Source organism: Vicia villosa, linkage group LG1, assembly GCF_029867415.1.
Source record: "Vicia villosa cultivar HV-30 ecotype Madison, WI linkage group LG1, Vvil1.0, whole genome shotgun sequence".
Lineage (NCBI taxonomy): Eukaryota > Viridiplantae > Streptophyta > Magnoliopsida > Fabales > Fabaceae > Vicia > Vicia villosa.
The window spans coordinates 20296489-20311229 of NC_081180.1; the positions used below are offsets into that span (position 1 = coordinate 20296489).

General features: G+C 34.1%; 1 protein-coding gene, 1 long non-coding RNA gene and 1 pseudogene across 2 annotated transcripts; 2 read left to right on the forward strand and 1 right to left on the reverse strand.

The window, feature by feature from the left end:
• Positions 1-2413, forward strand: LOC131658611 (uncharacterized). Its single transcript, XM_058927903.1, has 5 exons — positions 1-516; positions 759-1091; positions 1247-1434; positions 1592-1737; positions 1833-2413. Exons 1-5 carry the CDS (start codon positions 1-3, stop codon positions 2411-2413), a joined length of 1764 nt encoding a protein of 587 aa, XP_058783886.1.
• Positions 2414-9977: 7564 nt separating this feature from the next.
• Positions 9978-11642, reverse strand: LOC131658748 (putative glucose-6-phosphate 1-epimerase; annotated as a pseudogene).
• A 1668-nt stretch (positions 11643-13310) lies between these two features.
• LOC131630716 (uncharacterized) lies at positions 13311-14258 on the forward strand. The gene is made up of 3 exons (XR_009292444.1): positions 13311-13445; positions 13811-13996; positions 14118-14258. It is a non-coding gene; the product is annotated as an uncharacterized LOC131630716 (long non-coding RNA).
• Positions 14259-14741: the final 483 nt, after the last annotated feature.

Below are 14741 nucleotides of genomic sequence, written 5' to 3' on the forward strand. Positions count from 1 at the left end.
ATGGCCAAAATCAGTGATGAACACCTTCATCTCATTCAAGTCCCCATGGCTCTTTGGCCCGAATATGAAGCCATACGAGCCTCACTGCTACATCGAAATCCGCTTCCATCATTGGACACTGCTATTCAAGAAATCATTTTTGAAGAAACACGTTTGAACCTAGACAAAACTCCTCAAATGGATGCTTCTCTTGCAACTACTCGATTCTCACATCGGAAATCGAATCATCATCCATGTAAGAATTGCAATCGCACCGGTCATTTATTTGCTAGATGTCCTACTATAGAGTGTAGGTACTGCCATGGTATCGGTCACATTCTTGAACATTGTCCTACGCGACCTCCAAAACAAAATCGTGGCTTCACCAAATCCAAGAATGTTCCAAAGTCTAGATCTTCATCCATCTCTGTTACTGCCACTGAAGGTTCGACGACCATTACTATGAGTGATATTGAAGCTTTAATCAAACAGGTTATGTCTTCCAACACCTCTACTGCCATGTCTGCTACTCTGCATGTAGTAATCATATGTCCACTAATATTAAATCATTACCTGCTGCGACACTTGTTTCATCTCTGCCACTAATCCACACAACCAGTGGCAATACAATAAACATAACTCATACCGGTCATGTATCCACCTTAAATATCACCCTTCCTGATACATATTACATTCCTAACTTGAAACTTAATCTTATTTCCATTGGTCAATTGTGTGAACAAGGACTGAATGTTTACTTTTCTCCCTCTGGTGTTCAGGTACAGGATCCACAGACGAAGCATATCATTGGGACGGGTCGCAGGGTGGGTCGATTATTTGAGCTACAATCTCTTCACCTTCCTAAAGATCATATCTCTGCTGCTACTATGAATTCTCCAATTCATCAATGGCATCTTCGACTTGGTCACGCCTCAGCAAGCAAAATTCAACCTCTAATATCTCGTGGGTTATTAGGATCCACAAAGTTTGAGCCTTTTGATTGTTTACATTGTAAACTTGCAAAACAACCAGCATTATCATTTAATCATAGTGTTTCTATTTCAGATAGTCCTTTTGATTTAATTCATTCAGATATTTGGGGGCCTTCTCCTGTTTCTTCAATAAATGATTTTCGTTATTTTGTTTTGTTTATTGACGATTTTTCTCGTTTTACATGGATATATTTTTTGAAAAATTGCTTTGAATTACCTCAAATTTATATTTCTTTTGCTCGTATGGTTAAAACACAATTTCTTGTGCTATTAAGATTCTTCGCACAAACAATGCAATGGAATACCGTGAATTTTCCTTGCTTCAGTTTCTCAGTCAGCAAGGCATCGTGGTTCAATGTTCATGCCCCCACACCTCCCAACAAAATGGTCGTGCTGAACGAAAACACCGTCACATCCTTGACTCTGTTCGTGCTCTTCTCCTCTCAGCCTCGTGTTCAGAGAAGTTTTGGGGGGAAGCAACTCTTAATGTTGTCTATACAATTAATCGACTTCCCACCATAAATCTTTAAAACTTATCTCCTTTTGAAAAACTATTTGGTAAGTCTCCTGAATATTCCATTCTTAAAACCTTTGGATGTGTCTGTTTTGTTCTCTTGCAGCCTCATGAGCACACAAAATTACAACCATGTGCTCGCTTGTGTTGCTTTCTTGGCTATGGCACATAACACAAAGGATATCGTTGTTGGGATCCAATCTTTAACAGATTACGCATCTCACACCATGTTTCCTTTTGGGAAAACACAACGTTCTCCTCTCTTTCTACATTTCATCATTCTCTTGACACTGATTTGTTTTATTTCACTGATCCCTCAGTTGAGTTATTTCCAAGTTCTAATGCAGATAACTCTAATGACCTTAATACTCATCTTCCGTCACCTGCTCCTAATGAACTTGTTCCAGATGTTGAGCTCAATACTCGTCCGCCTTCACCTGCTCCTACTGAACCTGTTCCGGATGTTGATATTGTACCTGCATCTCGCCATTCCACCCGAGTAAGTAATCCACCTACTCGTCTTAATGATTACCATTTTTACTCTGCTATTAAAACTCTTCATGATCCTTCTTCTTATCGAGAGGCAAGTACTAACCCCATTTGGCAGCAAGCTATGGCTGAAGAAATTCAAGCTTTAGAAAAGACAAATACTTGGGAATTAGTTGATCTTCCTGCAGATAAGATTCCTATTGGAAGCAAATGGATCTACAAAATTAAAACTCGCTCTGATGGAACTGTAAAACGTTATAAAGCTCGCCTAGTAGCCAAAGGTTACACTCAAGAGTATGGTATAGACTATGAAGAGACATATGCTCCGGTAGCTCGAATAACATCTATTCGTAGCCTCTTGGCCATTGCTGCACTTCGTAAATGGAAGCTTTTTCAGATGGATGTCAAAAATGCCTTCCTTCACGGTGATTTGACATAGGAAGTATATATGCATCCTCCTCCAAGATATCATTCTCCCCATAAGGTCTGTAAACTTCAAAAAGCCTTATATGAGTTGAAACAAGCTCCTAGAGCCTGGTTTGCCAAGTTCAGTTCTACTTTAACACAATTTGGTTTTCTCTCTAGTCCACATGACTCTGCTCTATTCACTCGAAGAAGTGATAGTGGTATTGTAATGCTGCTTCTTTATGTAGATGATACAACTGAAATCTCAGCTTTACAACAATATCTCAGTCAATATTTCGAAATGAAAGACCTTGTTTCCCTTAGTTATTTTTTGGGGCTTGAAGTTTCCCAAGACTCAAAAGGCTATTATCTTTCCCAGGCCAAGTATACTTCTGACTTACTTTCTCAAGTAGGCATCACAGACTGCAAGACTGAATCGACACCATTGAAAGTCAACTCCAAACTCACACCACTTGACGACACTCCTCTTAAAGATGCTACCTTTTATCGCTAACTTGTTGGTAGTCTTGTTTACCATACGGTTGATTTCTATTCCTTCTGTTGACCAACCGGCTGATACCTTCACCAAAACACATAATCCGATTTATTAAGCAAACTCCAGTTGGCATCCACCATACCAACTAGAGTTTGAGGGAGGGTGTTAAGAGAAATTATAGGGATACTTTTTGATATAGATTAATTATAGGAGATTATAGTTTTATTATAGATTTATTATAGCTTTATCATAGGAGATTTACATACCTATATAAGCTAATACTGAATTGTATATATCCTTAACTGTATTCTTGTAAACACACGAAATATGGAATACAGAATTTTCTGAAGGTGGAGAAAAACACAAGAAAGGGGGGGTTGAATTGTGTTCTTTGTCAAATAAAAATTCCCTTTCTTTTTCTTTCACATCTTTTCTTTCTTTCGTTTAATCATCTATTGGATTATGTTTTGATGTTGCGGAAGCATGAAGTTGTAGAACTACATAACCAATGAGATGTTCATTTTAACTTCTAAAGGATATCAGAACTTATGACTTGCTCAGTACAGTTCTACAGATTAAAGCTTGGAAGTTCTAAGTTAAAATGACATGTGCAGAAAGTAAAAGACACATTCATTTTAATCCGGGTTCACCTTCTAACTAAGGCTACTTCTAGTCGACCTTCTTTAGGTGATTTGCCTCTTGTCTAGAGGTTTTAATCCACTATAACCAAATCATGATTACAACTGCACGATCCTCCATCGTGACTAACAATCCTGCATAGCCAACTACTTTGACTAACCCTGCACAAGCTACCCGCGAGTGACTAACCCCTAGATGGCTGAACCCTTCAGTGACCCCAACTGGATATAACGTTCATCAATCTAGTAACCTTCACAACAACGCGTTATGACAAAATCCCTGCACAACTACCTGCTGTGACTGACTGCAATGGACTGTTCAATGATCCCCACGAGATATAACATCCATTGACTTCCTACACAACCATCCTGTTGTGACTCACCCCACACAAGCCAACTGCTTGTGACTAACTTCTGACGATGAACCGTTCAGTGATCTCAGCGAGATATAACGTTCATCAATCATCTGGAGATTAAATGTGTGCTTCTTAGTTAAGCAGATTGTCTCCTATTCTAAGTGCATATGTTTATGACTCATTGACTAGAAGTCACTTCTGGAGCCTAAACAATCTATCAGAAGTTTCTAAGATATAACACAATACGAACAACAGCTCTATGTGTTTTACATTTTAAATACAAGAATCAAATGTCTTACAGTCTTCTTGTCTTCAACTTTTGGATGAGATCTTCGCTTCACTGATTGATAAGAAAAATTAGAATATTTGCTCTCTCTGATGGTTGCTTCTTCAATCTGATCTTCATCTTCATTCTTCTTTAAGCAGTTTTAAGAGCTACAGCTCTTTCGTAGATTTTCTTCTTTGATTCTAATATTCTTTCCTTGAATATGGAGATTGAAGTTTTGGAGCAATCACTCCTTCTTGTAAGACCATCTCCTTTAATTCTGATTAAGCATATGTTGAGCAACCGCTCTTGCAATTGATTGCTTCTTCAGGGATATCTTCATCTTCTTTTCTCAGAATTAGATAAGGAGCTACAGCTCTTGTATCTCTTGATTCTGTCTTCATCATCAACTTTTGATGCATCGATCGTGAGTGTACTGCCCAGTTCTCCTGTGGAGCATACTGCTCATTTAGCAGGGACTGTCTGTCTTCTTTCGAGCTTTTCTTCTAGTAGGCTGATGTCAGTAACATTCTTGTTTCATCATACACTTTGTGTATGTTGCCTCTTGTGTGACTTCTGACGCATGACTTCAACATTTCTTCTTTCGTATTTTCATGCTTTGTTTCTCACTACAGATTTTCTCTCAAGATTTCTCCTTTTCTGCACTCTGCAGTTGCTCCATGGATACACACTTCGGATATTCACTTAATACACTTGGGTGTACTTATGGGCACCCATTCAAGTTTGGACTTTGATTTATATATATGGCTTGACATGTTACCGTTGGAATCTAGCCGTTGAGATTTGTTTAAATATTGCTTTGAATGCTTCGTCTAGATTGAGCCTTTTGTGACAAGTGTTATTCTCGGCAGAACCTTATCTTTAACCTGATGATTATAATGGACGGCGTGTTTCTTTTGGTTAAGTTTGTGTTTCCAACGCGCTGCATGTGAGTTGCTTCTTCTTTCAACCTTGGGAATTGCTCCTTTTAAATGTTGCAACTATTTTGCATGTGATGATGTTTCTAGCGACTCTCCCTTTGATTCTAAGCTCTTGTATTTTATTTAATCTGTATGCTAAGCTGTAGATTCTTTATTGGCTTGTATGACTTCTGTTGATGTATGTATCTTGCATGTCATAGCGTTGTGTCTTCAGAACTTCTAACTTCAGAACTTCTGATCTTTCTTCTTGCGTGATCTTCTGATGTTGCGTGCTCTTTCTGAACAAGCTTGTTTTCCATCTTTGCTTGTTTGTTTCTTGATCTGCTGACTTTGGCAGTTTGATGTGTTCTGGATCAGAACATCTGATGACTGATGTCTCAGCTTTGTTAATCTTCTGAATGTTTGCTTCTTCATGTATTCTTTCATATCTGAGCCAGTTTCTGATGTATTCATTGTGCTCTTTTTCTGGTGAATCCTGTATAAGCATAATATCTGCACACTAAATGAAACCATTAGTAATAAAATTGTTACTCACAAAATATATGCTTGTTATCATCAAAACCAGATTCTGAACACAGATTCTCAATCTTGTTCTAACATTTTCCAATTCCATTCTCTGCTATTCTGCAAATAATTGTAGTACCATCAAATTCTAAAGTTCATTGTGTCAACAATTAGTACTTCAAAATTCAAAATATTTGGTATCATCAAAATAAAACCAACAAAACAAAGTATCATAAAATTTCAAATAATATTATACCAACAATTACAACTTCATAATAAAACAAGATAATGTCATCAAATTCAAAAGACAAACAAATTAAAATAAAAAATGTCAAATAGATCGTCATTGAGTAAATCCATAATTTATGCCTACTCCTATATTCCTGCCTACTATTGGATTTACATAATGACGTTCCACTTTACATTTTTTATTATTTTAATTAGATTGTCTTTTGATTTGATGACATTTGATTTTGAAGCTCTTATTGTTGTTACAATGATCTTTTAGAAATTGATGGTACTATGATATTTTTAATTTTAAATAATTGTTAGTAGGATTGTTTTTTTGGATTTGATGATTTCATAATATGCATGATAATGTATGAATTTTAATAGGACTTTTGATCGTTAGCTTTAATATAATGGTACTATAATATATTTATAAACAGAGAGACAAAATTTTGTAAAGAGATTAAATATATATTTTTTCTTATAGATTTATTTAAGTTTTTCAATTTTTGTGAAATATCAAATTAGGTACTTATATGATCTTTAAAATTCAAAAAATTAATTTTTGATATTTTTTCATGAATATTTAACAAATTTTAATTTTATTTAAAAAAAATTATGGAACCGAATTTTCCTAAATAAATTAATACAGAGACATAAATATCCCTTATAACTTTAAACAATACATAAGTAATATAAGTACATGTCAGGACTTTAGGAAGAAACTTTAGGAGAAATATGATTTTGACAAAAATATTGACAGAGAGACTAACATGATCTAATTAAATTTTGTAAGAAATTAAATATTTTAAAAATTAATCTGGATTCTTTGCGTTTTTTTTAGACAATCTTCACTCTAATTTTTATATTAATGTTTTATTACGGTCATTCCCTTTTGGATAAAAATTATAACTTAAATGCACTTTTGATCCCTTATTTTCAAGTTTTTAAAGTTTTAATCCTTCCATTTTAAAACTCAATTTTTTGGTTTCTAAACTTTAAATGCACTTTTGATCCCCATATTTTCAAGTTTTTTTAAGTTTTAATCCCTTTATTTTACTTTATCTCACTTGAGATTTTCATGGCCCTCTCCAATTTCGCATATGTGGCATTGATGATGGAGAATAAAAAATTATTTTTAATTACATTGCATTAGTGACTGAATAAATATAGTAAGGGTAATGTTAACTTGTACCCCAAAGGCACAAGTTAAGAGATAAATATAATAAAAAATATCTTAAAAATTGTGTATTAAATTTAATAGAAATTTATAATGAATGATTTTGTTGTTTTTTTAGTACAAAACTTTTATTTGTGAGTTGTTTAACATTTGCCCCAATAGCACAAGTTAGCATTATCCATATATTAATTAATATTTTTTTTATTGACTAACAAATTAATTAACTAATTATTATAATTATGGTACCGATAGGGTGAGGGCTGAACCAAATCCCTCACTGGTGAACAATCATAAAATAATTATAAATAATTATAAGCCGTTAGATTAAATAAGCCTTATATGATCTTCCACCGTTTGTGACACACTACATCTTCCACTTTAAAAAAATTGAATTATTGACTATTAACTAGGGGTGTTCGCGGTGTGGTTTGGGCGGTTTTGACGAAAATCATCCGAACTACAAGAGAAAAAATCGTGCGGTTTGGTTTGATTTGGTTGGCTTTTAAAAAAAATACAAACCAAACCAAAATAATGCGGTTTGGTTCGGTTCGGTTAGTTCGGTTGGTTCGGTTTTTTACAAATATTTTATTGAACCATACATATACATATAGATGACAACATAACTTTGTATTTAGACATTCATACACTATCAAATAACAACAAAACTCGTCATGTTTTGACAACAACTTTCTATTTAATTTGTAAAAATTAAATTGGACAAAAGTGAAATATTAAACGTAAAATAATAGTATAAAACAATATAAAAATTATTAGAATCACTAGTACAAAAATGTTAATTTACACCCGTTTTTAATTAAATTTACACCCATTATTTTTAATAAAAATCGGGTGTATATTCACAGGGTGAGAAATGTCTAACGCTTTTACACCCATTATTTTTAACAAAAATTGGGTGTAATTTGGCGTAATTACGTTTTTAATTACACCCTATTTTAATAAAAATCGGGTGTAATTACGTTTTTAATTACACCTTGTTTTAATAAAAATCGGGTGTAATTGGGCATAATTACGTTTTTAATTACAGTCTATTTTAATAAAAATTGGGTGTAATTGAACATAATTACGTTTTTAATTACACCCTGTTTTAGTAAAAATTGGGCGTAATTACGTTTTAATTACACCCTGTTTTAATTAAAATCGGGTGTAATTGGGCGTAATTACGTTTTAATTACACCCTGTTTTAATTAAAATCGGGTGTAGATACGTTCTTAATTACACCCTATTTTAATAAAAATCGAGTGTAAATACGCCTTTTATGAATGAACAATTATATTATATTTAAATCTATTTACACCCTATTTCATATACACCATTTAGTTATATTTCATTTTCAGTCATAATATTGCAAATACTATAAAATCACACACATAAAAATCATATTTTAACTAAGTCAAAATATTTTTAATATTAACCAAAAAGTATACAAAATCATGTCCATTCATAATATTTCAAGTACTATAAAATCATACACATAAAAATTATATTTTAACCAAGTCATAACACTTTCTTCATATATAATTTTACGCCATACTTGACGGTTAGCTTCGGTGTTCTCTAGTCCAATTGAATCCAACCGCTTTCCACATGTAGCATTGGATTCATCCATGGCCAAAATACCACGTCCTGGAGAAGCAATTGTTTTCCACAAATCGATCCGGAGGAAGACCTTCTACATTCGTGTACACCGACTTCATCTTCTCAAGCAAAGTCTACAAAATTATTCATTATATAGCAATTCAGAGCCACACAACAAACCTCTAATTTCTTAAAAACTACGAGGTTAAAAACTGTTTTACCGTTTTGCCAGCCTTGTCAATCCCTAAAATGAGTACATGAAGCTCTAACTTGTTGAACATGTACTGCCAAAGTCCATAAAATAATGAAAACATCCTTTGTTGAGAATGTTATCACAAAAAGTGGCAAGAAGTTCTGCACTAGAGTTTACAGCAACACCTTTGTTGCAAAAGACCTCAAAAGCCTCTTTAAGAGCCTATATGATTTTCAGATTCACCAAAACTAGATGATTTTCAATCCCACCGGAAACAAGTTCATAGCCTTTCTCACTGAGAGCCTGCAATATATTCAGTGTTAATTAATACACAACAAATTAATCTCTTTGGTCCAACAAGGAGACTGGCTCTTGTGTTGATTGACTCCAATATCTATGAGAAGAGACTGCTGAGATATCCTTTCTAATGTACCTGTGCAAATAATCCATAAACACAAACAAACACAAACTCACCTTTTTCATTTCTTGTCATACTTTGCTTTTAACTACACTATGCACACATGTATGATCAATGTAGTGGCCAAATTGTTAGTTATTTTATTCCATTCACTCACTAAAAACTGCCATATTCTCATGCAGTTTCATATTGATGTGAATGGGGTTCAGTTGAGTTCTCCGTGGATATTGGCCATAAGTGAGAGTGTATCTTAAACGTGGATATTGGCCATAAGTGAGAGTGTATCTTAAACTTATCTAGTTTCAGTCTTCCAGTAGTTATTTGAAATAATTTAATTAAAAACACAATTATATATATTTGACTAAATAGAATTTTCATTCCTTGGGCAACTAAATAGTTTAATCATGTAATACTGTTTTCACTAACATATTAAATATTTCAACTATAGTAATTACTTTGATTTTTTTACCGACTAATTACTTAGATATATATTAGTAAGTTGTATATAGAACCCAAGAACAATCAACAACGGCAACAAGAGAAAGTTGAAGGTACACAAATTGAACTTGGATTTTTCCATTCTAGAACATGAAAAAGAGAAGAAAAAAACATTGAAATATACTCACAGAATTTTGAGATTTTTAAGATGAGTAAGTTCTCTTGGGATAGGCCCTGTGAGCTTATTATGGTTTAAGCTTCTACAAAACACGATCAATGCAAAAAGTAATGACAAAATGATTACTTTCACAAGTTTAAGAGAAAAGTATATGCAATAAAATTATCTTAAAAATTATCCTTGTATAAAGCATGGAAGCTGAAATCCCATATAGCACGACTATAAGAATTATCCTTCAGTTCTAAAGTTTCAACGGGATTTCCTTCCACATTCTCAGAATCACCAACAGTCCAATCCAAATTCCTCGCAAACTCTTTCTTCAATTTCCCTTTTTGTCTTCATTAGAATATCATAGTTTTCATATATAAATACATTGTCACTCTATATAAGTTCCTCACAAAATTCACTCATAACAAAAACAACAACAACAATTCCTACACAAATTGTTTCATTAATAAGGGATCCAACATTTCCAATATAGAGTCTGTTGTTGCTGAGAGATCATCACACCCATCTACCATCCTCACCTTCCATTCCAGTGCTAAATGGAAGGCTCACTTTGAGGCTTCCAAACAAACAAACAAGCTGGTAATAATTAAGTTTTTAAAATCATCTTTTCTATAATTTTCTTATTTTTGGGCTGAAATTCTTGTATTTAATAAAATGGTTTAATATTTTTTTTCTTATTTCTTTAAAGATGGTGATCGACTTCACGGCTGCATGGTGTGGACCATGCAAACACATGAATTCAGTTATCAAAGAATTTGCTGCAAAATACAAAGATGTTGAGTTCATTAAGATTGATGTGGATGAGTTAATGGTATAGTAATTTCTTTTAATTATCTTAATTTTTATTTATATATTTATATGCAACATTTTTATTAATATTAAATGACATTTAATGGAAACAGGAGGTGGCAAGTGCATTTCAGGTGCAAGCAATGCCAACATTTATTCTAATTAAGAATGGAAAAGTGGCTGTAAAGAATACAACCAAGCATATGTTTTAACAAGTTATCACACAAACTAGGAATTTCAAATAATGGAAGCACCGAAGTTGCCATTTCTATTTTCACTAAGCTACATAAACCAACATTTAAGCAGTTACTCCAAAACCAATTAGCCATCGAAGATTCTTGTATTTGAATTGACACATGCAACCTTAAAAAACAAAATAACATAAACTACAAGACACAAGCATTGAATAAAGGAAGATACCTGTTGAATTGCACCAGGACCAAACTCCAGAAAGCAATGTGGAATTCCTCCACTGTTCATTAAAATAACTAATCAAAAGAGTCTAGTCTGTGTTTCATAGTAAAAAATAGAAAATTCATAAAAACTAAGAACCTTATTGGTTTCTTCTTATTGAAAACAGCATCAGGACGAACAAATAGAAGGTCTTTGCCACTAGGAACTTTCTAAGAGGTAATGCAACCACCAAACAAGTATATTTCAGCCTCACTGCAACCAATCAAGCACAAACTCAACACATCAATTCTACTTGACCATTAACTTCAAAAAAACAAACACAAAAAAAGCATAGAATTACGCACCTACCAGCCGGAGAAGAGAGAACGAGTTTTGGCAATTTCTCCTCACCTTCTGTAACCTTGACTCCCAAAGTAGCTGCTTCTTTGTTTCCGAAACTCGCACATACCATTCCACTACATCGCAAAAAAACAAACTGTTAATCGATTAATCATCACAAGCACCCAAAAAATTGGAAGAGAAATGAAAAAGTATGAATGAAATTTGAGTAACCTGTTATATCGGCGACGATTCTGAAAGCTGACTGAGTTCACACAAAGTGCCATAGAAGCCATAGCCATTTCTTTCCAAAATTTCAACCACAATAGAATATTTTTTTCATTTTTCTTTTCTTCATTTTATATATACAATGCATGGTTGTTACTTGAAACTTGTTATCCATTTGTCTCGTACCCGCGGAAACTCGGATATTCCACTTAACAGAATCAATCACCATACATGAACATAAAGAGACATACCTAAGATGAAGACCACAACCGAACCCTAAATCTGTACCCTTCAGTGAAAGAGAAAACACCACGGTTGAACACTAAATCATTTTGTAGATGAAGTTTCGCCGCCAGAATCATTACTGTGCTGCCAGAAGAAAAACAACTGTCGGTTGCAAGAACTGACTTCGACATCATCCTCTTCCGATAACAGTGAAATAGACATCAATGGTGAGAGAATCCTCTTTCGATAGCCGTCGAAAATGGAGACGGTGATCAAAAATTTAAGAATTTTGCAGATGAATTGTTAGGCGAGAGAGGTGAGAAATCGCAGTTTAGGGTTTAATGGGGTGAGAGTGTTTTTTGTGAGAGGAGAACATTGAGTGAATGTTGTGAAATGAGTTAAGGAGATTTGGGTTTTGACTTTCGATGAATCTGGGAATGATCAATTTCAATTATTAGTAAACTTGAGCTTTAACCAAACACAGTCAAAATCAACAATCCAAAAATTGGTGAAACACGCTATGGCTTTAACCAAACACAGTCAAAATCAACAATCCAAAAATTGGTGAAACACGCTATGGATTTCTGAAAATGCAAAACCACAGTTAATTATTAGAAACCTGAAATGGAACAAACATGCATCGAATTTGGGAATGGAAGAAGCTTACGAGGTGGGGAGGCTGAAAGAAACGGTGGCGGCGACTGGGTGTAAAACGTACACGGGAGCGAGAAGAGAACGCGCTGAGAACGTCACTGTTTTTCGGCGAAATGAGAGTGAGCGAGTGAGCGAGAAGAGAGCTTACGACCGAATGAATGTGGTTTAGTGAAAGAAAATCAAACTTAGCTGAAACCCGAAATCACAATTGCCATTGCCTGAAGCAGCGCGCGAGTGAAAAATGGGTTTGCTGAAAGAGAGTGAAAAATGGGTTTGCTGGAAGAGTTGAATAGAAAATAGAGAAAGTGTCTACTATCTACCCATTACTATAATGTTGCCCAAACTTCCTATTTTACCCTTCCATCCAAAAAAATTTACACTGCAAAAAGGCTATCTATGTAATTAACAAAAGAAATATTCAACTATGCCAATTGTATTCTTCTTATTGGTCAATTCAAAAAAGTTATGTACTAACATTTGGATTATAGTGGAAAAGTCGTTTCCCTCCCAGAGTGTTGAGACCCCACTCCTCTGTATTCTCACCACCCATTTTCTCTCTTCTCTCCATTTTCCCTCATAAACCCTAGCACAGCCGCCGCTTTCACCACCTTCTTCATGTTCTTTCTTCAACAATATTAGACGCTTCTTTCAGACCCATCTCTCGCTTTCTCTATCTCTCTCTCCCCGTTTTCTCTCTTCCATTTCTTCAATTTCAGACTCATCTCTCGATTTCTCACTCTCCCCTTTTTCTCTGTTCATTCTATATCTTTTCCTTCCTTTTTCGATTTCTTTTTGCAGTTGCCGCTTTGAAACTACACTTTCGATTTCATCTTCTTCATCAACATATGTTAATGTTTCTATATGTTTACCGTTTCTATATTTTTAAGTTTATGTTAATGTTTAAAGATCTAAAATATTAATTTGTGTGAATCTTACAGATTTAAATCTTGGAAAATAAGACAAAGAGAGAGCGGGTGAAGAAGAAAGAGAGTTAACAGGTTTGGGTACTGGCTTTTTTATTTATTTCATTTTTTCTGTTTTAGCCAAGCTTCTTATTTTATGCTTTTATGTTTATCACCCATATAATAATATTTGGAAAATCATTTTACCAACAAATGATGCTTTGAAAGCTGTAGGCTTTAGTTGTTTGTCATTGGAGTTATTGGCTTTATATAGTTTTCAGCGATTTACTGATAAGTGAGCTAATTTTTTATGATTGTTTTGTTTTTTTAGGATTTTCATTTGATTGTGGTGGTTGACTTTGCAATCTTTGGGTTGTATATGAGCACATCATTAGTTTACATTCAACATTTTTTTGCGGTTTAGTTGGTTATATTCTTCCTTTTATAAATGTTCTGTTTAGGGGTTTGCGTGCTATTGGGAAAGGATGCTAGAAGTTAAAGAGTTTGACTTTGAGTGAATGTTATTTCCTAAGTGACAAGGGCTTGGAAGCAATTGCTATTGGGTGCAAGAAACTCACTCATCTCAAAGTCAATGGATGCCACAATATTGGAACCTTGGGATTTGAATCTGTTGGGAAATCATGCGAGTATGTTTTGTGGTTCTATGTTTGTATCAGCTTGTGGTATTGACATAATATTTGATGACACAATTTATTAAATGTTAAAATTTTCTATCAATGAGGATAATCTAAGCTCTTTGTTATACAGACATCTCTCAGAGTTAGCATTGATTTACTGCCAAAGAACTGGTGATCTTGGGCTTCTTCAGGTTGGAAGGGGATGTCAATTCTTGCAAGCTCTTCACTTGGTAGATTGCTCAAGCATTGGAGATAAAGCCATCTATGTTCGTGTTTGATTTTCTATATGAAAATGTCATTTTGTATGTGTAGCTTCTTTTCTCTTTTGTTTGTGCTGTGAATCATTTTGAAATTTGGAGAGGTGGTTTTTGGTTGAACTCATTATTTCTTAAAATAGAGTACTATTCTTGTCCTCTTGTAGCATATAATGAGCTTTTTCTCAAGCATGTGCAGTTTATACTTTTATATATTATATACATCAACCATGGTGTTTTCTGGTATATGAAGCTTTCTCATGCTCACATAATTTTAGTCTAAATAATTGATTACTTTTTGTTTTATAAATACGACTCTTTGAATGTTGATCTATTGTTATTTGAAATGCTGCTTATGCGATATATGACTTGAAATGAGTTGCAAAATTTTGTGTGTAGTTTACCTTTGTTTTCCTCGCGTGGTACCTTTAAATGTAACAAATTAATTTTACTGGTTTCGATTGCTCGCATTAATAACTTTTTGTAACCTTCAATGTTAG